Here is a 25,630-nt window from a genome sequence, read left to right as displayed (position 1 = left end):
TTTATCTCATAATTATGACTTAGCTATCTCATAATTTTGACTTTTTATCTCATAATTATGGCTGAGCTAGCTCATAATTATGACAATCCCAAGCCCAAACCAGGATATTCATCGTTTGAAAGCCTTATTCTTAATCTGTCTCATCCTAGTTGGAAATCACAGAAACCAATTATGATAGTCACAGTTTATCGTCCACCTGCACCTTATTCAGAGTTCCTATCAGAGTTCTCTGAGTTCTTATCTGAGTTAGTGCTTAAGACAGATCAAATCATAATTGTAGGGGATTTCAACATCCATGTAGATGTTGACCGTGATAGTCTTAGCTGCGCATTTAACTCGCTGTTGGAATCAATAGGTTTTATTCAACACGTTAATAAACCACCTCATTGCCTTAGTCACACCCTCGACCTTGTTTTAACTTATGGTATTGATATTGATAACTTAAACATAGTTCCTCAAAACCCTCTCCTTACTGATCATTATTTACTCACATTTAATTGTACAATAATGAACTACAATAACATTAATAAGAAATACTGTCTGATAATAATATGAATACATTCAAAGAGACAGTGCAACCTTTATTTAACTCGGTGCCATATGTCAGTACATCTGAAGGTAACTTTTGTGATTTTACTCCCGCCCTCATAGATAACCTTGTTGATAGTACAGCAGCCTCACTGCGTACTACATTAGATTGTGTTGCCCCTCTGAAAAAGAAAGTTGTGAATCAGATGAGACGAGCACCATGGTTTAACTCCAATACTCGTGCTCCTAAACAGACGTTACGTAGATGAGAAAGAAAATGGCGTTCCAAAAACCTAGAGGAATTTTATACAGCCTGGAAAGATGGTTTTGTAGCTTACAAAAAAGCCCTACACAAAGCTAGAGCTGCCTATTATTCTTCTTTAATTGAAGAAAATAAGAATAATCATAGATTTCTTTTCAGCACTGTAGCCAGGCTGACACAGAGCCACAGCTCCACTGAACCATCTATTCCTTTAACACTGAGCAGTGATGACTTTATGAACTTTTTTGTGAATAAAAAAACATCAATTAGAGAAAAAATGGATCATCTCCTCCCTCATATTGGGACTGACTCATCTTTTAGCACAAGAGCTTTAGAAGCACCAGGTGCACAGTTAGACAGTTTCTCCCCTATAGATCTCCCTGAGTTAACATCATTAGTTTCATCATCTAAGCCATCAACCTGTCAGTTAGATCCTATCCCCACAAAACTGTTTAAAGATGTGTTTCCTTTAATTAACAGCTCTATATTAACTCAAATTAATCTATCCTTATTAACTGGATATGTGCCCCAAACGTTTAAAATAGCAGTTATTAAACCCCTTCTCAAAAAAGCGACCCTTGACCCAGATATTTTAGCTAATTACCGACCTATATCTAATCTTCCCTTTGTTTCTAAAATCTTAGAAAAGGCAGTTGCTAATCAATGATGTGAATATTTGCACATTAATGGCCTGTTTGAAGATTTTCAGTCAGGTTTTAGATTAAACCATAGCACAGAAACAGCACTAGTTAAAGTTAGTAATGATCTTCTCTTGGCTTCAGATAATGGTCTAGTTTCTTTACTTGTCCTGTTAGATCTTAGTGCTGCATTCGACACCATTGTTCATAATATTCTACTGCAGAGATTGGAGCAGACCCTTGGTATCACAGGTGCTGCCCTCTGCTGGTTTAAATCATACTTATCTGATAGATTCCAGTTTGTTCATGTTAATGATAAAGCCTCACTACAAACAAAAGTTAATTGTGGAGTTCCACAAGGCTCAGTGCTTGGGCCTATACTTTTTACCTTATATATGCTTCCTCTAGGGAACATAGAAAGCACAACATACACTTTCATTGTTATGCAGATGACACACAGCTTTATTTATCAATGAGGCCGGATGAAATAAATCAGGTTGTTCAACTCCAGGAATGTCTCAGAGACATTAAGTCCTGGATGACCTGTAACTTTCTACTTTTACACTTTTATACTCGGCCCTAAACACCTCAGAGAAAAAACTTTCTGATCACATTGTCACTTTAGATGACATCACCATGGCTTCCAGTTCCACTGTGAGGAACCTTGGAGTTACTTTTGACCAGGAAATGTCATTTGATTCACACATAAAACTCATTTCCAGAACAGCCTTCTTCCATCTGCGGAACATTATGAAAATTAGAAACATTCTGTCTTTACAGGATGCTGAAAAACTAGTTCATGCTTTTGTTACATCTAGATTAGATTACTGTAACTACTTATTATCAGGATGTTCCAACAAGTCTGTTAGAATCCTTCAGTTCATTCAAAATGCTGCAGCATGAATTCTGACAGGAACTAGAAAGAGAGACCATATAACTCCAGTGTTAGCTTCTCTACGTACAAAGCACTTAATGGTCAGGCCCCTTCATACCTGAAAGACCTAGTCTTACCTTATCACCCTAATAGACCACTTAGGTCACAAAATACAGGTTTACTTGTGGTTCCCAGAGTCTGTAAGAGCAGAATGGGAGGCAGAGCCTTCAGTTACCAGGCTCCTCTCCTGTGAAACCAGCTTCCAATGACAGTTCGGGAGGCGGAGCCTCCCTCTGTATTTAAAGTTAGACTTCAAACTTTCCTTTTTGATAAAGCTTATAGTTAGAGCTGGTTCAGGGAAACCTGGACCATCTCTTAGTTCTGCTGCTATAGACCTAGACTGCTGGGGGATTTTCCTGTGGTGCACGCACATTCACTCTCTCACACTCAGGGTATGAATATGACTTTTTATATGTCATTAACCTTGTCTCTTTCTCTCCCTAGTGTGTGTGTCTTTCCTTCCTCCCCTCTCTCTCTCTCTCTGTATTCTCATCTTGCAGGTTGCAGGATCCAGATCCAGTTTTCGAGGCTATCCATATCATACATATCATCACCATAATTATTGTGCTATAATTAAAAGTCGATATCATTAACTGTATAAACTTGTAACTTGATACAGTTGTTGTGTATCTGCTCCTGGTCTCTCTCTCTCTTCTGTCTCTACCTCATCTCCCTCTTGTCCTTTCTCTCCCCCCTTTCTGTCCCCCACCTCTCCTCTGTCCCCCATTTTCCTTTCACCCCAACCGGTCGAGGCAGATGCTGCACATGTGTGAGTCTGGTTCTGTCAGAGATTTCTTCTTCTGTTAAGAGGGAGTTTTTTCTCTCCACTGATGCCTAGTGTTTGCTCATTGTGTGAACTGTTGTGTTTCTCTGCTCTCCTTGATGTTGTCTATGTACAGAGACCTGAGATGATGTATGTTATGATTTGGCGCTATACAAATAAAATTGAATTGAATTGAATTAATGTGAATGAGATGTTTTGGTTTCACACATTCAGATCATGTGGGACCGATAAAATCAAGTAAATCCAACATACTTATATAAATAATGATGTGTTATAGAATTGTATTTGTTATTCTAAACCAACGAGAGAAATAGGATGTCTGAATGGCTAATGTTTTAGATTTGAATAATATGTGGACTTAAATGAGTGTTTGTATGTATTTCATTGAAATTGTATTTTCTTTATTAGACGTACAGCAACATTGAAAATTTAATTTAATTTAATTTAATTTAATTTAATTTAATTTAATTTAATTTAATTTAATTTGTGTGATTCTCCTGGATGCAACATTTCACATTATGTTACACTATGCCTGAAAAGTTGGCATATGTACAAAATACAGAAAGTACTCGTGTACAAAATATTCTGATTTATTAAAGCCATGGTTCCCAACCTGGGGTTCAAGCCCCCCTTAGGGGGGCGCCAGAGATCACATGGGTGGACACAGAGCTTTGACTGCTCTGAGTTTGTGAGGTTAATATAATTATATTTGTGCATCCCAATCAGACACTCTACTGGATAATTAGAAGTCAGTATGACCCAAATAAAAACTATAATTTCAACCTCACTTTATAAAGCTATTTATCACCAACACCTGATCACGTTCCAGTTGTGTGAGAAATGTAAAAGTACCAAAGACTCAGCGGTATCAAAAAAAGAAAACAAGGTAATACCTTGGTTTTGATTCAATGGAAGCACAGTTTTTATCTATACACACTGTGAGATTAGGAACAAAATCCTCAAACTGCTGTTTATTTTTTCATATGAACCTTTTACTTTATTCTTTTTTGTGTGCGACAGGTTCGACTCGGGGGGGCCTGGTTTGTCCTGGACACAAGCAAGGGGGGCTTCAAGGAAAAAAGGTTGGGAACTACTGTATTAAAGCATTCACATGTACACCCCACACAAGTTTCTCTTTATAAATCACAATCAACTTGCAATTCAGCAAAGCTTACGTCCGTTGTCGTGTAAATCTCCGTTTTGTTTGCATCAAGGACCACACAATTCCTGTGAAGTTTGCTTTTTATAAATCCCAAACTTCTTTAGTGCATACGTAAGCTTTATAAATGAGACCTCAGGACCAGCAGCAACGTCCAACATGTCATTCATGAAGTTCAAGAGGCATTAAAATGTTTGAAAAAGTCTTGAATTGAACTGTCTGTCCAAGTTAAATCAGGAAGACTACTCTATTGCACGCTTCAATTTTATTCTCATTCCTCTCAAGCATACACACTCTCAAATCTTAGTTTCTCCTATTGTCGAGCACAAAATGTAAATGAGAAGTCTGATGGAGATTGGACCACGTGCAGCGGAGTGACAGCAACTCCCAGTGTCATAGTAAAACGCTATTATTCACCACACAAAATCTGAATCTGTTTATACGTCTTTAGAGCAGAGACCCCGTTTGAAGTTGATCAGATCAAATCTGTAGGACGAGTTTGTGTGTTTGAGTACAACACGTTCAAAATGGCCAGCTCTGTGTTGGCCGTGGGTCATTGTTGTTCAACCTGATGCGAAACACAGCAATTATGGAAGCAGAAGAAGACCAAGTGAACTCGAGTTACGGCAATTTCCTGTCATGGCAAAGTATTGAGATTTGCTGTAGTGAATGGAGTCTTTTTCCTGTCTTTCTCTCAGATGTTACTGAAGGTGAGAAGAAAGGATATGATGGAGTTTGATGACAGAACTGTCATCATACATGTAACTTAAATACTTGAGCATGTGTTGAAAGACCCTTCTGAGCATTGATTACATATCATTGACATGTACTAGTACGCTCTTAGACCACACAAGACAATTCTGTGCACTAGCAGAACTGTGTCTTACTCGTAATGATTTTTTCATGATATGCAACCAAACCGGACTAGTAAACTAATGTGCCATACTAATAACACTACCAGGCCCAACTAGTAGGTATGTGTCAAGCACTAGTAAGCACTTCCTTCTGGACCCTACTAGTAATTGCCACAATGCCCAGTAGTACTACTACTAGTGCGAGCCAAAATGTCCACTAGTAAGATGTTTGACTAGTAGTACTAGTAAGAGTCAATGCACCTACTATTAAAACTAGTTGGATGTTTTTGATCTTACTGGTAGTACTAGTAAGGCCCAAAATGTCTACTAGTACTACAAGTGACAGCCAGAACAATCACTAGTAGCACTAGGGGGGTATTTGGGACCTTACTAGTACTACTGAGGGCAACAATGCTCACTAGTTGAACTAGTAAAAGCCAAAGTGCTTAACACTAGTTGGACAAAATGCTAATGAGAAGTGAAGAAGCATGTGTTGAGGCTCGAGCTCAAACCTGTTCATTCACCCCGCACGGTACTAGTTATTTTCAGTGGTAGTTATTTTCAGTGGCGTCTCTGCACATGTCGGGCTGTTGATCCACCGGGACGTGTGCAAAAACCTCATCAGAGTGGGTAGGGGTCTCCTGTTTGAAGTTTGGAGCAGGTTGGGCAATGTACTGCAAACTTACAGTTTACTTTCTGTTTTGGATGTTCCACTTCCTGTTGGGAGGTCATATTTTGTAGACATGTTCAGGGCGGGTCTGTGGTGTCACATCTTGAGTTTTCGGTGGATATAACAATCCCTGTTAGAGCAGCATGAAAAACTGTAAATGGCATATTGTATGCCTACACCATGTGGAGCTGATATTTTCATATACCAGTCAATTGTGACCTTATTTAACAGTGAAAATTCCATACAATTGCACTGTTTTATAATAATTAAATTCTCATTGTCACAAATATCATTGTTGAATGGCTATGTATCCAAATGTAAGCCACGCAGGAGTTAGGAAATTGAAAATATCGGCCTTTCTTACACATTTGGAGTGAAAAAACATAAGCTCAGGATTGAACTTGATATGGTGGCATCAGTCCAACATTTTCTCAACTGAGCTAATGGAAGCAACGTATGATCAGTGAACTAAAACCAGAGCTATGGATCGTATAAAATTGAGGGCTGCAACATTCTTGATATTACGATATAAAGAAAATGATATAACGTGAGTTGAACCATTATCTTCCACTCCCCCGTCAAGCTACTCAACTACTGTTCTAACCTGTAAAATTTTAATTTCTGTTTCATTCACCTTTTTATAATACAAACGTTATATTTTGCATATGATCACACAGGATTGAATGGTTGTAATAGCACATTTCTCGAACAATATTTGTAAGAACAATATTGTATAACTTCAATTGTTTATTTTTCAAATAATAAACTTATGACATTATGTGATATTGATCTGTTTTTAATATTATTCTGGTGTTGCAGCTTTTGTAAGATTGTGTTTCATTTTATAGATTAGACTTTGTGAAAACAGCATTATGTGAAAATGGTGAAAATGTATTTCACATTTCCTATGTGTGGTGTTTTATCACCTTAGGTGGTTCAGATAGTTGTAATAGATGATATAACACATCAGAAATAGTTGTTATAAAAGTTTCAATACTCAATACAATAGTTATTGCAATAAAAAAATAACACATGTTCAGTATTTTTCTTTATTTAATTTTTTCAAAAACTCAAAATTACTTTTCAGGAGTTGTCAGTGTATTATAAAGGGAGAAAAGAAACAAAGAATTAGCATCATAGCAAAATGTCAGGTCAATGTTTTTATGTTTGGATTGATTTGCACACTAATACTTACTTTTTTATTCGTGGGACACTGCAAAAAAGAGAGTTTTACTCATGAGTCCATGTGTTTTTCCTCAGACTAAATTGTTTTAAGTTTTGTTGCATTCTATTGCTTATTTCTGTCAGGACTGAGTTCTTCTTTTTCTTCTTCTGAAGACATTTTCACTGTGAATATGAAAGACACATTTATATTAATAAGCATTTGTAATGACACATTTATGATTCCTTTTGTTTGTGTTTGACACAAAACTTACTTATTTTATGTTTTTAGTACTAACCAGCCATTGCGTCATCATCGTCTGCCATCCACTTCTGGGCCTCCTTCAATTGTTTATCCAGATATTCCTTTTTTTTTTGTTCGGCCTTCAGCCGTCTCTCATACCAATTAATTTTATGTGCCACTATTGTGGATACGTCCAGCACCCTGGCTGCCAAAATGTGCCTTGGCACTGCAGGGTCGGTGGATGAGTACTGTTGAGACAGACGAAATGATGCACATATTTTACATGTAACTGGAAAAGCATATTGATAGTCTTGATAGGTTTATTGTCATGGTTTTGGATATTTTGCATTTTTTGTTGATATTTGGTATATTAGGAAAAACACATGGACTCTTGAATTTTCTTCGCGATCAATAAAGTATCTATCTATCTAGTATTTTTATGTGATGTTCATGGTCATTTTAATGTGAGTTTGGAAATGTTATAGTTAGGTTAATTATTTAATGCATTCATTCAAATTTAATTATTATTGTTTTTACTTTTGTGTATGAGTTTCATGGCTGTTGCTGATGCAATACTGTCTTCCCTGAAAATATCAAAAGTATGGCAGTATTTCATGTGAATGAATCAAGGGAGTACATTGTTCTGATAAAAGTCATGTCATCATTCAGTTGGAACTAACACTGTAGATTACAGGGAACTGGGCACAAAACTCATGGTAAATTAAGTGGGGTTTTTTTTATTAAGGAAATTCATTTGTCTGAAAAATATTGATGCAATTTTATTTATCTTTGGTAAGGTAATCCTTTTTATCGTTTACATTGTTAGTTATCAAATGCCAAAAACAACTCCAGGGTAAATATAAACTCTTGTAGCTAAAGACATTCAGTGAGTTGTTTTGTGATGTATTATGTTATTAGTTCACCAACATATTCATAATAGATTATTAGTTGAGTATCAGAATAGTTATGAGCAGCTGTAAAAATACTTATTTTTACATATAATTTATTCTTTTTTGTTTCAATAAGTAGTTATATGCAACTGAGTTGAAAACCCATTTTCTAGTGAGAAGGTTTAATGATGTACTTACCGCCAGAAGTTGCAGCTGCTTCATGTTCCTGCCACATCGCCGGGATTTTGGTTGGTGAAGTCATCTTAAAAACACATGCACAAAGAAGTTATAAACACATATCAATTCTATACAATTGTTATATTTGTATATTTGTAGATAATAATTTGACGTTGGTTATTATTTTATCGTTCTTAACTACTTTGTACTTACGTCCGTTGTCGTGTAAATCTTCGTTAATTGTGATATACGTCACAGTGATTAGCTCAATCCGACAATAGGACCGTTCCATATCCCTTCGCAGATAGGTGATTCCCACCTGTAGACTTTATGTCTGTGGTTTGGCATGACAGAAGTGTGACTGGGTCACAGAAGTGAGGGGAAAATATAAAATATACCATTGTTCCACCAGAAAATAAGAGTATTTTTCCACCAGAAAACGTATAATTATCGTTCTTAATGGAAGAGTATTTACCTCCGTTAATTGTAGGATGACATGTTCCGCTATTACATAGTGTTTCCGGTTTTTTTTAAATTTCATTTTCATAGTTTTACTTTACTTTACTTTACACTTTGAAAATAAATGCATTTTTTTCCATCAGAAAGCGTATGATTATCGTCCTTAATGGAAGAGTATTTTTCTCCGTTAAACGGCGCCAAAAGTTTTTATTTTGACATGTTCCGCTATTACACGGCGTTTCCTGTTTATTTTAAAATTTTCATTTTACATTGTGATAAAATACCACACTGCTTTTATTTATTTTTTATGTTATAATTACTGTTATTGTAAATTTCGCTATTAGAACGATCTAGAAGGCAGGTAATCTATAAATACCCCCTGTTTGCCCCGCCTCCTTCAGTCTACTGTTCACGGAGTTGGACTAGACTTTGGCATTGGCATTTGAGCAGCTATTATCAGCTATTATCAGCGAATTTCATCTCTACCAGTGACTATCAACGGTTTTAAAGACCTTCTTCATCGTGTGGACCGGACTTCAGCAGCAGCAGAGCAGCAGAACCAGTGGAACCAGCGGAGGATCGAAGGTAAGTGCATGGCTACAGGTGGCTAAATATTAGCGTGACGTAGCTCTTTGTTTACACGGTGAAAAAAGCAGATAGAACGATGTAATTGAACGAATCATTTAAAGTAATGTTGCCACATCTTCTGTACATATTGTGCTTCAGTTATATTTTGTTTAATGTAGTTTAAATTAAGTGTTTTTCGTTATGGTGTGTATGAACCTCCTGTCTGCTAATGCAGGGCTTAATATCTGTACATATTAGCTCCAATTATCACAGTTAAAGGCAGATGAGAGTAACTTAAATAAGACTAATATTTTTAAACACAACTACAGCTTCTAGTATGCGTGTTTTTCTGTTTGTATTTATTTATGTAGTTTGAATTAAGTTCTTTTTTCGTGGTGCATCTCTTGTCTGCGTCAGGCCTCAGCTCCATGGAGCTTCATTTATTCCACGTTAAACACAGATAAGAGTGATTTAAATTACATCCTCATTTTATAACACAGCTACAGATCCTATAAATATGTAGATAATGTATTTTTTATGTAGTCGTTTTTTCTTCAACTTTAAATGATGCGTTTTGTTAATTGGCTTTTGTTGTGCGGTATTTCGATCATTTCATTTATGATTATTTTGCATTTGTAACTTTGAAAAACAGAAGGCAATTTTACATTTTCTCAGTTTTGGTGTTTTTCTTAAAGTGTTTTTTTTTGTGTAAGATGCCTCGTCTCAAGGGCCACAACCGTTCCAGTGCGGCCAAGAGGATGGAGAAGCACCTGGCTGCGGTGGTGGAGTCTGCGCCTGCGGAGCTCCACCAGCTTCATGCCACCGGCTCCCGGTCCCTCACGTATGTAGTCACCTGTTTTGTCATTAAGTGTTTTCTTTAATGTGTGTGGAGAATGCTCATGCTCATTTAAGTTTGTTTTTTTCCTCTTTGCATTTGTACAATGTAATTGGAAGATGTGTACTTCTATTTTAATGTTCTTTCTCATTTTAACAAGGCCGAGGTACTGGTCGTCGCCACCGTGTGAGCACCTGGCCAGTTTCAACCCTGACTGGCAGGAGTCACAAAGTGGTCATCCCGGCCGAGTCATCTGACAAGAAGGTATTGTTGTTTCAAAATTCACAAACACAGTGATTTGATCTGATACAAAATGATTAAAATTCTCAAAAAAAATATTTTCCATTGTTCCAGTTTGTTCTTGTCGGGGATTCCCACCTGCGCGCCATCGTTGATGGCATCGTGTAGTTTCTGGACGAGTTCCTTTCCTTTGGTGCCATGTCGACGCCGGGGGCCTGTGCCAGGGAGCTGACGATCGAGTTGGTGAGTGCAGTCCTCCCCAGGACACCTGACCTTGTCTGTGTTCTAGCCCCCAGCAACGACCTGACTGCCAGTAGGACTTTGGACGAAGCTGCTGTGGACTTCGAGAAGCTCCTCACCAGTGCCTTGTCTCGGTGGCCAAAGGCAAGATTATTTTAATATTTACATATGTGTTCCATCATAATGAATTAAAGGCGACATAGAATGCTTGTATCACACATATATGTTAGTTATGGAGGTCTACTTACATATATTAACTTGTTTTCATGGTTAAAAACCTCCTAATCGCTGCAAACGAGCCGATCAAAATATCTCCTCACTGACGCTCTCGTCAGCCGCGCTGTTTCAGACCAAAACCACACCCCCCGAACGTGGACTGTGTTGTGATTGGCCAGCCAACGAGAGCTTTCCCACTGTCCTGTGATTGGCCAGATACCTGGAAGTGACGTAATTGGTAGGCCAGCTCTCAGATACACAGCTCCCCCTCTGGCACGGTGGATGCTCTGCATCTCAGCAGCTACAACGAGAGTAGTTCTTCTTCTTCTGCGGTTGAATGTACGCAACCGGATGTGCCCGGACTAGTGCCCGCACCAGGAGGCGCTATGGTGGTGAGAGGAGTGGTGAGGTTTACTGATGACGACATCAAACTACGGAAGTGCCGATCCGCTTCGCAGAGCCCAGGAAAACAATACAACACTATTTTCTCAGCAGTGGCTGAACTGTTGTTCTGAAACGTTAGGGTTTCATAAACGAGGTAATGACGCAGATACACACACAAACGCAGCGTTAATTGGAGCTTCCGGTCTATGTGGCCTTTAATGGATGTGCTTTTATAGGCTGTTGCAGAAGATTTGTTATTCTATTGACCGTTTGAGATTATTATATATATTTTTTTAATTTTATGTGTTGTATAGGTGTTTGTCCTGGACTTCCCTCCGCGTCGGAACGTGGACCTGGAGCTCTTTCGCCAAGAGTTCCACCGCGTGGCCGCACGCAAGGGTATGTCCCAAAAATATTGAATTCAGTTGAATTAAAGTCGCATGTATTATGAATTGTCTTCTATTGCAAATTTAGAAATATATGTTCCATCACATTCAGCATGTATTAAATTAATATGATGTACACATGTATATTTAAACTTGTTTTTTTGTTTAGGGGTGAGGTACTCCTCTATCGCAGAGTTTTTTCCTCTCAGCCGAAGTGACCTGTGGAGTTGGGATGGCGTAAGTTGATATGACAAATGTTGTTTGCCCATGGCCAAGTGGAAAAGGGAACTTGACTTGTAACCAGGGTCGCTGGTTCAAATCCCCACCTGGCCAAAAAGGGCTGGGGTACCCCTGAGCAAGGTACCCAACCCCCCAATGCTTCCCGGGCGCTACTCAGTGTGGCAGCCCACTGCTCCTAATTCTAGGATGGGTCAAATGCAGAGGAATACTTTCCCTAAGGGGATTAATAAAATTAAATTCTTCTACATGCATATTTAAAAATCATGTATCTTTGTTTGTTTAGGTGTGGGGTACTACTCTGTTGCATAGTTTTCTCCTCTTGAAGTAGCATGTATTATTAATTGTCTTCTATGGCAAATTTAGAAATATAACTTCCATCACATTCAGCATTAAATCAATATGATGTAGGCATGGATATTTAAACTTGTTTTTTTTGTTTAGGCGTGAGGTACTACTCTATCGCAGAGTTTTTTTCCTCTCAGCTGAAGTGACCTGTGGAGTTGGGATGGTGTAAGTTGATATGACAAATGTTGTTTCCCAGACAATTGACAGTAAAGATATTTTTGTTAATTTGTGTTTTATATTATGTATTTCTGCAGGTGCACCTCAGCGATGGACCCGGGATGGGGCTGCTGGTGGACTTGCTGTTGTTCTTCTCCCGCCAGCAGTTAGAGATGGCTACTGTTGTGGAGGTTGAACACAGCTTGCCGCCAGTTGCTCCTTCTCCTGCTCCCGCGCAAATTGTATTTATTGGCTGATGATTTCATTTTGAACAAGACAGCTGAAATTATCCAACGTTGTTGCGTTCAAAGCATTTTTATTTTTTTCCTTTAGGGGGTGAAGCGTCGTAGGAGCACTCCTGCTCCAAAGAAGAGCCGTGGGAACCAGGAGGTCTGACAAGTTCTATTTTTTTTTCTAGTGTTGGGCAAAAAAGTGTGGAAAGACATGCAGTTAATTTGTTTGATTTGTTTTTTTTCTAAGGTCGAGCTGGAGGAGGAGTGGCCCGAACTTCGCAGGGCTGTGGCGGTAAGGGCACTTTGTGTTAAAGCATGCAACACCTTTATTACTTTTAAATTTCAAACTAAGTAAAACCTTTTCTTTTGCTTGCTGATAAATAGTGTCAGTAATTCGTTTGTAGCTGTTTAAGTGTGAAGAAGGTACAGTATTTGCTGAATATTTTTCTTCATTATTGCTCTTGAATAAGTTAAAACAAAGTTCACTTTTTTGGTAGAAGTTGATATTCACTTGAATATGCCAATTTCTGTGTGGATATAAGATAAGATATTCCTTTCTATTTGATTCACTGAAAAGTAACAGTGTGTTTACAATGTGTAACAACTTTGATCTGTTTTTTCATCAGGAGGTCCCTGTGGAGCGGCCACGCAGGCGCATCGGATCCCAGAGGAGACGTACCCGGCAGCAGGTTTGTAATTATTTTTTATTATGCTTTTTTAAGTAATTGTTTGTGTTGATATTGCTAAAACATTGTGGCAGTTGTAACATAGTGATCAAGTTTATGTGAAGTAATTTTTTAATATAACATTCATTTTGATTTGTAGGAGGGGGCAGCTGCAGATGTTGTGGAGGTGATGACTGGACCATCGCCTGCCAGTTCTGTGACCACCGAGGACCTTCCCTGCTCTACTCTGCACAGCTCCCCAGACTCCATCAAAGGTAGGATTATTCCTAATTCTTGGTGCTCTTACACTTTGCCGGTCACTTTTGCTGCAGGGTCGGTTAGTTCAGGTGTAGAGGAGGCCACAGTGGTTTCTGATGCAGAAAGTGAGGTTGCAATTTCGTTTGGGTGCTCTGATACCTTTCCGTTAACTTTTGGTGTGGGTTCTGTAAGGGGATCCTTTCATCATGGTCACCGGCGCTTTAATTATGGAGGTTTGCAGTGTATGGCAGTACATTTGGCTGCCATGGCAATGCATAAGACCAAGAATGTGTTTTCTTGGCAAACTCGCGATCTGGACAATGCTGTGATTTCTGGTGACAAGATCTACACATCTTTGCGTGACAGTAACTCGATAAGTGGCGGGCACTCTATGCCGTGTATTCCAGAGTTACCAAAGCAGTTAGATAGAGATGGCCATTGTTATGAGTTTGAGTATGGTGGCTTTGTGACTGGAGATGTCAATGTGGTTGAGGGAGAGCTTATTGAGGCAGGTGTGTGCACAACTCTGAGGGACGGTTTGGAAAAGATGTGTATGAAATATGACACATGCTTTTTCACATTGTCCTCCAGTACTTGTGGGATTATTAGGGAAGGAGAACGGTTTGCTGTAGTTGACTCTCATGCACGCAGTGCAGATGGGATGGTGGATCCCAAAGGGAAGAGTGTTGTTGTGTATTTTAGTAGTCTTGAACACTTGATTCAGCATTTCAGTTGTTTCGCTGCAGGATTCAGAGGGACACAGACGTTGTTTGAGATTGCTGGTGTTCGTGTCACTCTGAAAGTAGATGGTGGTGATAGCATAGATGATAGTTGTGTTTGCAAAGATGATGGTGGTGCTAGCCAGTCATCTTCAGGTAAGAGAGTCAGTCAGATTGGTGCAAAGCGTAAAGTTCCAATCTCTACACGTAGTTCAAAGAGGGTTGTAAGGAGTGATCCAGGTTATCCAGATTTAGCATTTGTTAGTGAGGTTACAGTTAAGGAGACGTGTATTGCCGTGTTTGTGTCTGAATATCGTGTTCCGAGTAAAAATTAGAACAGTAAAAATAAGATTAAGTTAAGCAATAATTGTGGTTTTGTTGTAAAAAGAATCAGAACACAACCTGCTGTAGTGCGTTATGCTCGGTTTTCTGAAACAAAAAATCCACAATTGTTTCATTTGAGTAGATTGCAGTTGTTCATGCCATATCGTGTTGATGATCAGCTACAACGGGAGGGTTTTGAAACATTCCAGCAGTTTTATGAGAATGGAAGTGTTGTGTTTTGTGATGGATCGGTACATCCAGTTAAGTCAGTTGTTGATACAAATAGGAACAGGTTTGAAGTAGATGCAGACATGTTAGAAAATATCCAGAATAGGATTAATGTTGATGTGTGGCAGAAGATGCGTGGTGTCAGTTGTGTTTAGAGTCTGTGGAGGAAATGGCAGAGAGACAGGAGGCAGTGGCAGATCACCAGGATCATAGTCCAGATTTAGCTGTTACTGGTGAACAGGTGCAACATTTAGAGAAAAGGAACAATGTAATGTGTAGGAGTAATGGTTTGTTGTTGGTTAGGTCTTTGAATGATACACAGATGCGGGTGTTTTATCAGATTCGGCAGTGGTGTTTAAACAAGGTCTCAGGGAAACATCCACCTCCTCTACATGTTTTCATTACAGGTGGTGCTGGAACTGGTAAAAGCAATTTAATCAAAGCTATTCAATACGAGTCAATTTGGTTGTTATCACCATTGTGCAGTCATCCTGACAATGTCAGTGTTTTAATAACTGCACCAACAGGTTTTGCTGCATATAATTTGAATGCAGCAACAATTCACCACACATTCAGTATTGGAGTAGATATACACTTACCGTACACTCCACTGGGTGAGGAAAAAATCAATTCTCTTCGTACTAAATTCAGTGATCTGCAAATGTTGATAATAGAAGAAATTTCAATGGTAAATCACAATCTATTGGCATATATTCACGGTAGATTATGTCAAATGAAACAAAGTGGAAACATTTGTGTTATTGCTGTCGGAGATTTTTACCAGTTACCTCCAGTTAAAGGAAAACCTCTGTATGTAGAGGATTTCAATATTGACTTGTGGTCTTTGTTTTCAGTTGTACAGTTGACAGAAGTAGTCAGGAAGAAAGACACTGTGTTTGCAGAGTTGTTGAACAGGGTTAGGACTCATAGAAAAAAGACACCGATGTTAAAAAGTGATGTTGATATTTTGAAGCATTGTGAAACTGGTGAAGTCAGCTCAGCTTTACACATTTATGCGACAACTCAACAAGTAAATGAGCACAATATTCAGCGGTTGTATGATGTGTGTCGTGATTACGTGACTATTGAAGCACAGGATTTTCAAAACAATGGGAGAACAGGGAAATTAGAGTTAATTCAAGGCCATCATGCTAAAGCTAAGAATACTTCTTTGGCTGAGCAGTTGTTGTTAGGTGAGGGTGCACGTGTGATGTTGTGTCAAAATGTTGATGTGAGTGATGGCCTGGTGAATGGAGCATGTGGTGTTATAACACAGATAGTACAATCAGAGGGTGTTAAGTTTCCAAAAATGGTTTATGTGAAATTTGATGATGAGAATGTAGGTGCAGAGAGGAGAAGACAGTCTCCAAGTGTTTCAGCAGAATTAGTGGGTTCTACAGCTTTTGCTCCAGAGGAGGAGAGAGTGTGTAAGAAAGGCGGCCTGAGACGTCAGTATCCTCTTAAATTAGCATGGGCGTGTACAATACACAAAGTTCAGGGTATCACAGTAGATGATGTTGTTGTGTGTTTTGAGAGGATATTTGCAGGTGGACAGGCATATGTTGCTTTAAGTCGAGTCAGGAGTTTGTCAGGTTTGATCATTGAACAGTTTGATGAGGACAAGATTTATTGTATCTCCATTTTTAGTTGATAGGTTGGCAGGGCATCGATTGAGGGCAAGCAGGTTTGTTGTTTTTTGGATGAATGTGCAGGGTTTGAGTCGGCATGTGTCAGATTTGGTGTTGTGTACACAGCAATTACAGCTTAACTGTATTGCTGTAACTGAGACTTGGTTAGCTGCAGCATCGTTAGTGGAATCAGTGAACATTGAGGGTTATAGTTTTCATGGTTGTTCACACAGTTCATCCTACACTAGTGATGACCGCACATTGATTACATTGCGAGATCAACAACATGGTGGAGTTGGCATTTATATTGCAGACAACACAGAATTTGAGATAGTAAAAGTCCCTTCTTTTAATTTGGAGTGCATAGTGTCCAAATTTGCTATAGACAACATAGCAATTGCCGTGATGTATCGACCACTATGTTATCCCATGACATTATTTAAAGAGCATTTAGGCAAATTTCTTGATTGGTTTGATTCAGTAAATGAAACCATTGCAGTTATGGTTGATTTTAATGATGATGTTTTGAAATCATCAGCAACATTTAAACTTTTAACAGAAAAAGGATATGTTCAGATTGTAACAGAAGAAACAACAGAAAAGGGCACTTTAATTGATCACATTTACATTAAAACAGTAGGTAATGGGGCTGAATCACTTGTGCTGCCTTCATACGTTAGTGATCATGAGGCGGTCTTATGTTTATTCAAGTGATGGCAATTAAGTGTTTATGCCACCAGAGTTTGGCTGCTTGATCCATCATGATAACTGTAACAATGAATTACTGTGAGTAGTTTTTTAGAGACAGGTAGACAGGTTATTTTGCATACTGTTAAATCTGTTAGTACACAATGAATTTAAATGTTTATAATATAGGTGTTGTCTGAGGATTAGATTAAGTAGTAAGTAAGTGTCCATCCATATTGTAACAGTTTGAAATAACATAACAATAACTTTGCTCTTGTTCCCATACTCTGATTTGCTTAGTCCTCATTTTACAGGTATCTTCAAATCAGAGGCTCCAGATGCTGATGTTTTTATTTCACTTAACCTCTCTTCCTTGCTTTGTAGGCATAATCTGTTCTGGGCTGCAGACTCCATGTCCTTGTACAACATTTGTTATTATTGTTGGTTGTGATTGTGTTGTAATTTCAAATAACCAATTTTTCTTTGTTGATGGTTGTGATTATGTTGTTATTTCAAATAACCTATTTTTCTTTGTCCAGGGCCATACCAAGTTGCGATATAGATTTTTACGAGATCATGCTGATAATGTATAACTGTAATTGTTCGTTAAAATAATGACTTTTATTACCAAGTTAGTACAGCTGTTATATGTTTGCTGCTTGTCCCCCCCCCCCCCCCCCTTCCTGTCTCTTCCACGCTTTCCTCCACCACTTCTCTGTCCCCATTTCTCTTTTCACCCCCAACCAGCCGAGGCAGATGGCTGCACATGTTTGAGTCTGGTTCTGTCAGAGATTTCTTCCTGTTAAAAGGGAGTTTTTTTCTCTCCACTGTTGCCAAGTGCTTGCTCACTGTGTGAATGGTTGGGTTTCCCTTCCCTTTACAGTATGATAAGTATTAAGTATCATAATTGAGTGGAAAGTATGTCTTCTTTTATTAGGCAGTATACAAATAAAAGTGTATCATATTGTAATTCATTTAGTTTCCTGGTTATTATTTTTGCAAGTTTCATCTAAGAGCGTGTACATTTTAAATGTTGTCCTAATGCATACATTTTCACTTTATCAAAACTATACATTTTACCCAAGTTTTGCTAAATCTGCATTATGCAAGTTTTTGTTGCAAGAGTGTTTGATCTTGTTCATTATTTTATCCATGTTAATTATGCATACTATTACTTTACACAAGAAAGTTATACTACTTAACATTTTTTCTAGAATCTGTCAGGTCAAACATAAATGTACTGAAGTCAATTTAAATTGGTTACAAAGTCTTTGCTCAGGTGATGACCACAATTTGGTGTTATACAATTTTCTTTTTATTTGATTTGGTTCTCCACAGTGTACTGATAATTTTGGTAATTTCTATATTTGTATACATAGCAAATATAAATAATATATGTATATAGCATAATAGAAATCTGGTATTTTACAAAGGTTTTGAAGAATTAATCAAATTAAACATATCTAGTAAGGTTTAAAGTCTTACATCAAATTTAATTTAAATGAGTTACAATGTAGTTGCTCAATGTCACCAGCAGGTAGAGCTGTGACCTTGGTTTGGCATGACACAAGTAAAAATGGATTATATTTTGTATAATCTGTCAAGTCAAACCTAAATGTACTGAAGTCAATTCAAATTGGTTACAAATGTTTTGCTCAGTGTTACCACCAGGTTGAGTGATGACCAAGATTTGGTGTTATACAAGAAAAATCGATTTGATTTGGTTCTCCACAGTGTACTGATTATTTTAGTAATATCTCTATTTGTATACATAGCAAATATACATAGTATATGTATATATCATAAGAATAATCTGGTAATTTCAATTTAAATCAGTTACAATGTATTTGCTCAATGTCACTAGCAGGTGGAGCCGTGAGATTGGTGTACCACAGTGTACTGATTATTTTGGTAATTTACAAAGTAAATATGCATAATCACTCAAATATCCACTGAGGTGTGAACAAGAAAACAGATGATTGAGACTTAAAGGTCCAGTATTTTTTAAAGTCCATACAACACACCTACATTTAATTAATTTTAAAAGACTATTGCACAGTAGTTTGTAGCTGCTGTTGATTGAAACAATGTATGAAATCGTCTATAAAGCCCTAAAATGGCCATTCAAATAAAAGGGGTTGCCTTCCTGTGAGGTTTGGTCATGTTTATAAGAGACGTGTGTTCAAGGCATGACTGTTGTGTCACATAAGAAGTTTCATGCAGAACAGCAACATATGGCAAAGTTAGAGGATACTTCCTTTTTTAAAATGGCCAACTTCCTGTTCGGTCAACGGCGTCTCCGTATAAGTATACAGGGAAGGTCCCTTAACTCACATATAAAGTTTCGTGCAGATCGGACAACATCTGGCAAAGTTAGAGGGCACTTACTGTTTAAAATGGCCGACTTCCTGTTTGGTCAACAGCGTCTCCTTAAACGTGTTCAGGGAAGGTCCCGTAACTCACATATCTAGTTTGGTGTCAATCGGACAATGTAAGACTTTACTTCCTGTTTCGGGCGTTCCACTTCCTGTTGGGAGGTCATCTTTTGCAGACTTGCTCAGGACAGGTCCCTGGTGTCACATATAAGGTTTCGTGCAGATCGGACAACGTATGGCAAAGTTAGAGGCCACTTCCTGTTTAAAATGGCTGACTTCCTGTTCGGTCAACGGCGTCTCCGTATAAGTATACAGGGAAGGTCCCTTAACTCACATATAAAGTTTAGTGCAGATCATACAACGTATGGCAAAGTTAGAGGGCACTTCCTGTGTAAAATGGCCGACTTGTGAAAGGCGTGTCTGTAAGGTCCCGTAAGGTCCCGTAACTCACATATCAATTTTCGTGCAGATGGGACAATGTTAGGTTTTACTTGTTGTGTTCAGGGCAGGACGGTCATCAATCCTAGCAAGTTTGGTTCAGATCGGACCAGGATTGACAAAGTTGTAAGTTTGTTTTTTTAGAATTATCTACCACCACCAGGAGGCGCTGTTTTCAAAATGTACCGTTTCAGCAACATAGTCGTCTTCAACAACTAACCATCATCAACTATAGCAAGTTTGGTTGGGATCAGACCTTCCATCGCAAAGTTATAAGAGTTTCATTGTCTGTTTTGAAAAACCACAATTATCTCCAACTTTGGCGCCCCCTATCTCGTACGCCATACAACATTTTAAAAAGATTTTGATAACTTTAAATGCTCAACTCGTCCACAGTCATCTCACCAAGTTTGAAGGTGATCGCACAAAAGCTCTAGGACGAGTTAATTGAAATACCGGTTGTCATACTGTCTGCTGTCACCAGGGGGCGCTGTTTTCAAAATTGAATATTTTCATATAGACGTCTTTAGGGCCGGACCTAAACCAAACTAAATCCACCTAAACCTAAACCAAACTAGATCCACCTAAACCTAAACCAAAACTGAACTAAATCCACCTAAAACAAACTAAATCCACCTAAAATGTTGGCAATGTGTTTTGCCTTAATAGTACAACAAGTAACAGCAAAACTAATAGAAGCCAAAATGTTTACTAGTACTACTAGTAAACCCTACATGTAAATAGTTGCATTATACAGTTCTACTAATTAACATCGAGTATGATGCTAACTAGTGCACATTTTGGTCTCACTAGTTGTCCGACAACTCTTGCCTTTGCAGCAAGAAGACCCGGGTTCGACATGGGGTCTTTCTGCATGGAGGTCACATGTTCTCCCCGTGTGTGCGTGGGTTTCCTCCCACAGTCCAAAAACATGCAATATAGGGATGAGGTCAATTGGTCACTCTAAATTGACCACAGGTGTGAGAGTGAGAGTGAATGGTTGTTTGATGGACAGGTGAACTGTCCAGGGTGTGACTCCGCCTATCGCCCCGTCAGCTGAGATGAGCACAGCTCCGCCCACGGTAGATGATGGATGGATGCTAGTCGACTAACTAGTGAACAGAAATTAAACTACATGTTTAAGAGGAATGCCTTACTAGTTGCATGCAGTCACACACTAGTTGTGCTCAGTCTCATACTAGTATGGTCAAACTCTTTACATGTTAGGTTTAGAGGCTCACTAGTAAGACAGACACTCACCTACTAGTTACACTAGTAAGAAAAAAGAAAAAAGCTCTGTTCCCTTACTAGTGCTACAAGTGGGCATTTTGGCACTACTTGTACGGTCCAGAGCGCGACGAGTTTATTACATTAAGAACAGACAGTGATTGTGTCACTGGCCCTTTTTGTGTTATATTTTAATGTGTGGAAGAGTTACTCTCATTCATCATCGTTACACTAATCATCTATGACACTGTTACATGATGAGGTACTTTGAGGTTTCTGTGACGAGAGTTCATAAACAGATTCATCCAGAGAAGTGTTGTTCATGAGAAACAGCTGATACCTGACAGACTGTCATCGCCTCCGGGGCAGCCGCGGTTCTCGTGGATCTCGCAGCTCTGGAACATATCCTAACCCTATTCTCTGAGGATGTCGATCTTGCATACTGATCATAATCTCCCTAAGCTCTTGTTCATTTCTTCCCCATTGTGCAAAGTTATTCAATATAACAATCTGCCTGTTGGGCAGCTGATTCGCTGGTGGCAAATGTCTTATTGGTAAAAAGTACCATCGTGGACCTGTAATTTACACAGAGAGACATGTCACATGATCACTGCTGGAGACTGCACTCAGGGACAAATGACGAGCCAAATACTCACGGTTCCTGGGAATGTGTCGTCCATCTCCCCTGTTATTCATTCTAGATAAAGAGGAACAGACTGCAGGTGTGTATGTGAAGAACCAGACTGACACTGAGGAGGTGGGAGGTGTTTCACAGCAGTTGGCAGTAATGTCGCATTACTACCTTTCCTCTTTCAAAGGCTTCTTCTCTCCTCTCACTGAGTCTTACTGAGTTTCCCTTGGTTTAATCATCCATGTGATGTAAAGACACATGAACGCCTTCAGGACTCTCAGACAAACATGTAGGTCCAATATTAAAGTCTTAGGCCTTTCATCTCATGTGATGTCATTGATGTGATGTCATACGCGTTGTTTACATAGACAGTTTATTCCAGTGAGAGCGGGTCACAGGACTGACAGACAGACAGCCTGCATGCATGCAGCATAGTAATCCATAATAATCTGCCCCCAGCTAGAGTTTGTTATATTAATAATCTGTGAGTCAATAAAATGACACAATTGTAACTTTATCATGTCGGACGATTGACTTCCACGACTATAACAGATTCTTTATTCTGACGTGGTTTTCCAAACTGACAGTAGGAGAAATGACGAGCACTCACAGCTGCTTTACACTGCAGGTTCACCCATTCACACTCATACGTTCATACAGTGCATCTATGTTCTATCTTTCATACCGACTCACACACAGTTGTCAGGAGCAGCGTGGGATTAAGTATCTATCCACTGAGCCTCTGTCGCCCCCGTTAGGATGAAAAGTGAACATGTCGCTCTGTAACGCCCAGAGTTCTGTCTGACCAACCAGCGTAGTGTGGACAAAAATGCATAAAGCAGGTTGTAGTTAAAAGGTTACATTTTATTACAAAGTTTAAAAGGTTAAAAGGGTATTATTAAAATAGAGATCTATCCAAAGTGCAGGTGTGCTAATAGTTGGGCAGGGGGAAAGTCAGTGGAGGAGATTTGGTCAATTGCTTAATGGTCCGAGTGGCAAGGCCGTGCTGCGGTGAGGCGATGTGGAGCTTGAGCTGTGGTTCTTCATCGGACCTTGGTTTTGACTAGGACCCACTTGCGTTCTCCTCCCAGGGCGATGCCCGTATATCCCCCTTCCAACACACCTGGACGGCAACAAACCAGAGACAGAGAGCCAGAGCAGTGTGAGTCTGCTGCTTAAGTAGAGAGTGTTTCCAAGAGCTGATTCCTTACACCTGTGTCACCACACCGACGAGACACGCCCACAGCACACACACAAAAGAGGAGGTGGGGGATACAGCTCTACCAGGATACAGCTTTTCCACCAAATATGTCAGTCTTTCATTTTTCATTCTCTTCATAATGTGACTGAATATTTAATGTCGGTCTGTCATCACATGACTTGAAGGTGTTATTAAAGCATCATTTCGAGCTGTTGGCAGCATTCCTCCCTCAGTTACTCTCAGTTTAAACTAGAGCAGAGTAAGAGAGTGAAGGTTCACGTGCAGAGGAGGGACACAGGATGTGGAAGATGAGGAAGACCACGGGGCAGCTGTCATTTTTATTTATTTATATTCATCAACACTGACCAGAGTGCTGTAGAGTACAAATAAAACACATTCAATAAATAATAATAATGGTAATAATAATATTAATAATGATAATAATTAATAACAATGATGATAATAATTATAATGATAATAACAAAAATAATAATGATAATGACAACAATAATAATAATAGTAATAATAATAATAATAATACAAAATGAATGAACTACATATCTACGGAGCCCCTCTGGTGACATGGGTGGAAAAAAAAAAATTCCGTGGCCACAAATTAATAATGCGTGGGAACGAGATCCTATTCCTTAGCCACAACTTGCTTAAATGCGTGGGAACGAGATGATTATTAGGTGGCCACAAATTAATAACGCGTGGCCGGGAGAAATGTTAGTCATTTCATCAGTGAGACTGTTGACTTTCTGGCATCAGTAGCTTCAGCTGCAAACATGGACAAGTTTGATCTGATTTCATTTTATTTTAATCTAGGGATGAATTATAATGATATCCTTAAGCATAGGCGCCGATCCCGTGGGTGCTCCGGTGCTCGGGCACCCACCGGGGGATAGCCATCAAAAAGAATAAAAAACAAAAAACAAACAAAATAAATAAATAAAACTGCATCTTTAAAATGAACTGCACCTATCGGAATCACATTATCTAATGAAAAGTATTACAGCTCTGTGCGTATGGTGAATAAAAACGTGTAAGTCCCATCGTTGTGTGAGCATGATATTCATGTTCAGTGTCACAGCACCGTGGACAGCACCGTTTGTGTGTGTGTGTGTGTGTGTGTGTGTGTGTGTGCAGGTGAAGCGCGATCGATAGACAGAGATCGTGTTACTCAGTTTAATCTTGTCAATAAAACTTTCAGCCCAAATTCAATTTTCCCTCTATTGACGTAAACGACGTGAAGTGAGGAGAGAGAGACGGGCAGCGGCTCCTTCCCGACCCAGGACCTTCTGTTACAACTGTCCTCATGTCCTCTTCTGTTACAGCTGTCCTCATGTCCTCTTCTGTTACAGCTGTCCTCATGTCCTCTTCTGTTACAACAACTGTCCTCATGTCCTCTTCTGTTACAGCTGTCCTCATGTCCTCTTCTGTTACAGCTGTCCTCATGTCCTCTTCTGTTACAACTACTATCCTCATGTCCTCTTCTGTTACAACAACTGTCCTCATGTCCTCCTTCACAACATTAATGAAGCTTCTCTGTGGTCTTCCTCTTTTCCTCCATCGTCTGTCATAAGCAACTGTCCACAAACCATCTCCACCATCACTGTCTTACTTCTCTTTTGTCATGTGATCTCCACTTTACGCTGCATGTGTCATATGATGACACGACGGGAGATGAAAGGACTGAATATTCGAACACACACGTCCACATCATGAATGTGAAGCCCTATAACTGACGTATTTGTGCGTATGTTGACTCCAGCAGAGCTCAGTGATGCAACACTGCAGATACCAGCTGACGTGAAACATACACATGAAGACGAGACATTCTCACGCCTGTAAAACATCAGCACAAGTAAAGCAGCTGTGTCTAACATGAACGCCATGGGAGACGGACAACATAACGGAAGAAACTGTAAGGATTTAGTTCATCATTGTTTGTACAGATAGTCATTGTTTGAATAATAATAACAACTGTAGCACTCTTTGATTTGCAGGTCCGTCTTTTCACATCTTATTTCCTATAGGCAGAGTGCCACCAGCTAATCAGCTGAACAACGAGACGATTGCTTTTTTGGAGCACTATGTGCGAGCGATAGGAAATGAAGAACAGTTCAGGGGACTCATGATCCACTTTCACAACGTACATCAGCAACAAGTGGAAATGCAATTTCGACTTCAACAAAGACTGAACGGGCACAGGCTATGACGACACGGGGACGGAGACACCAGAGGTTCATGAAGGACTCTGAGAAATGTTCAACGTCTACTTAGCATTTCAATATTATCTTAGACATTATTTTAAGAATAACTAGACAACGGCATCAGTGGCCCGCTAGCTGCTCTTGTGGAGGCACTGTTGTGTTTTTGTGAGCCAGTAGCAGGCAGAAGAAGGTTTTCTTTTCTTTAGTTTGCGTTTGTTTTTATCTGCTCACTTCCCCGTTCGTATCAGACCCAGTTCCAATATCGATGTAGTCAGTACAGTACTGTAAAAACATACACGTGTGTGCTGTTTTGTTCTATTAGTGCGTCAGACCTGTTGACTTATAGTGTGCACAGGTGTGCAGCGGAACTTCATCCCTGTCCGATGAACAGATTGAGGTCAATGTATGGGAAGTGGGTGATGCAGATCTGA

General features: G+C 39.2%; 2 protein-coding genes and 1 long non-coding RNA gene across 4 annotated transcripts; 2 read left to right on the top strand and 1 right to left on the bottom strand.

Moving 5' to 3' along the window:
* Positions 1–7,036: 7,036 nt before the first annotated feature.
* Positions 7,037–8,840, bottom strand: LOC131466383 (uncharacterized). The gene is made up of 3 exons (XR_009241419.1): positions 8,323–8,840; positions 7,290–7,482; positions 7,037–7,176 (listed from the first exon to the last, which is right to left on the bottom strand). It is a non-coding gene; the product is annotated as an uncharacterized LOC131466383 (long non-coding RNA).
* Positions 8,841–8,869: 29 nt separating this feature from the next.
* Positions 8,870–24,892, top strand: LOC131466381 (uncharacterized). 2 transcript variants are annotated; one of them, XM_058639568.1, is made up of 11 exons: positions 8,927–9,345; positions 10,041–10,168; positions 10,323–10,426; positions 10,517–11,641; positions 11,798–11,865; positions 12,310–12,611; positions 12,703–12,759; positions 12,850–12,894; positions 13,229–13,291; positions 13,428–13,542; positions 24,758–24,892. In XM_058639568.1, the coding sequence occupies exons 6-11, from the start codon at positions 12,396–12,398 to the stop codon at positions 24,835–24,837; spliced, it is 576 nt and encodes a 191-aa protein (XP_058495551.1). In that variant the 5' UTR covers positions 8,927–9,345; positions 10,041–10,168; positions 10,323–10,426; positions 10,517–11,641; positions 11,798–11,865; positions 12,310–12,395; the 3' UTR covers positions 24,838–24,892. The 2 variants fall into 2 exon arrangements, with proteins under 2 accessions (XP_058495550.1, XP_058495551.1); XM_058639567.1 differs by lacking the exon at positions 24,758–24,892 and having other exon boundaries at positions 8,870–9,345; positions 13,428–14,579.
* On the top strand, positions 14,966–16,447 carry LOC131466382 (ATP-dependent DNA helicase PIF1-like). The gene has a single exon (XM_058639570.1). It carries the CDS (start codon positions 14,966–14,968, stop codon positions 16,445–16,447), a length of 1,482 nt encoding a protein of 493 aa, XP_058495553.1.
* Positions 24,893–25,630: the final 738 nt, after the last annotated feature.

The sequence above is a fragment of the Solea solea genome, chromosome 10, assembly GCF_958295425.1.
Source record: "Solea solea chromosome 10, fSolSol10.1, whole genome shotgun sequence".
NCBI lineage: Eukaryota > Metazoa > Chordata > Actinopteri > Pleuronectiformes > Soleidae > Solea > Solea solea.
The sequence above is the reverse complement of the archived record's forward strand: the minus strand, read 5'-3'. Positions and strand labels throughout refer to the sequence as shown.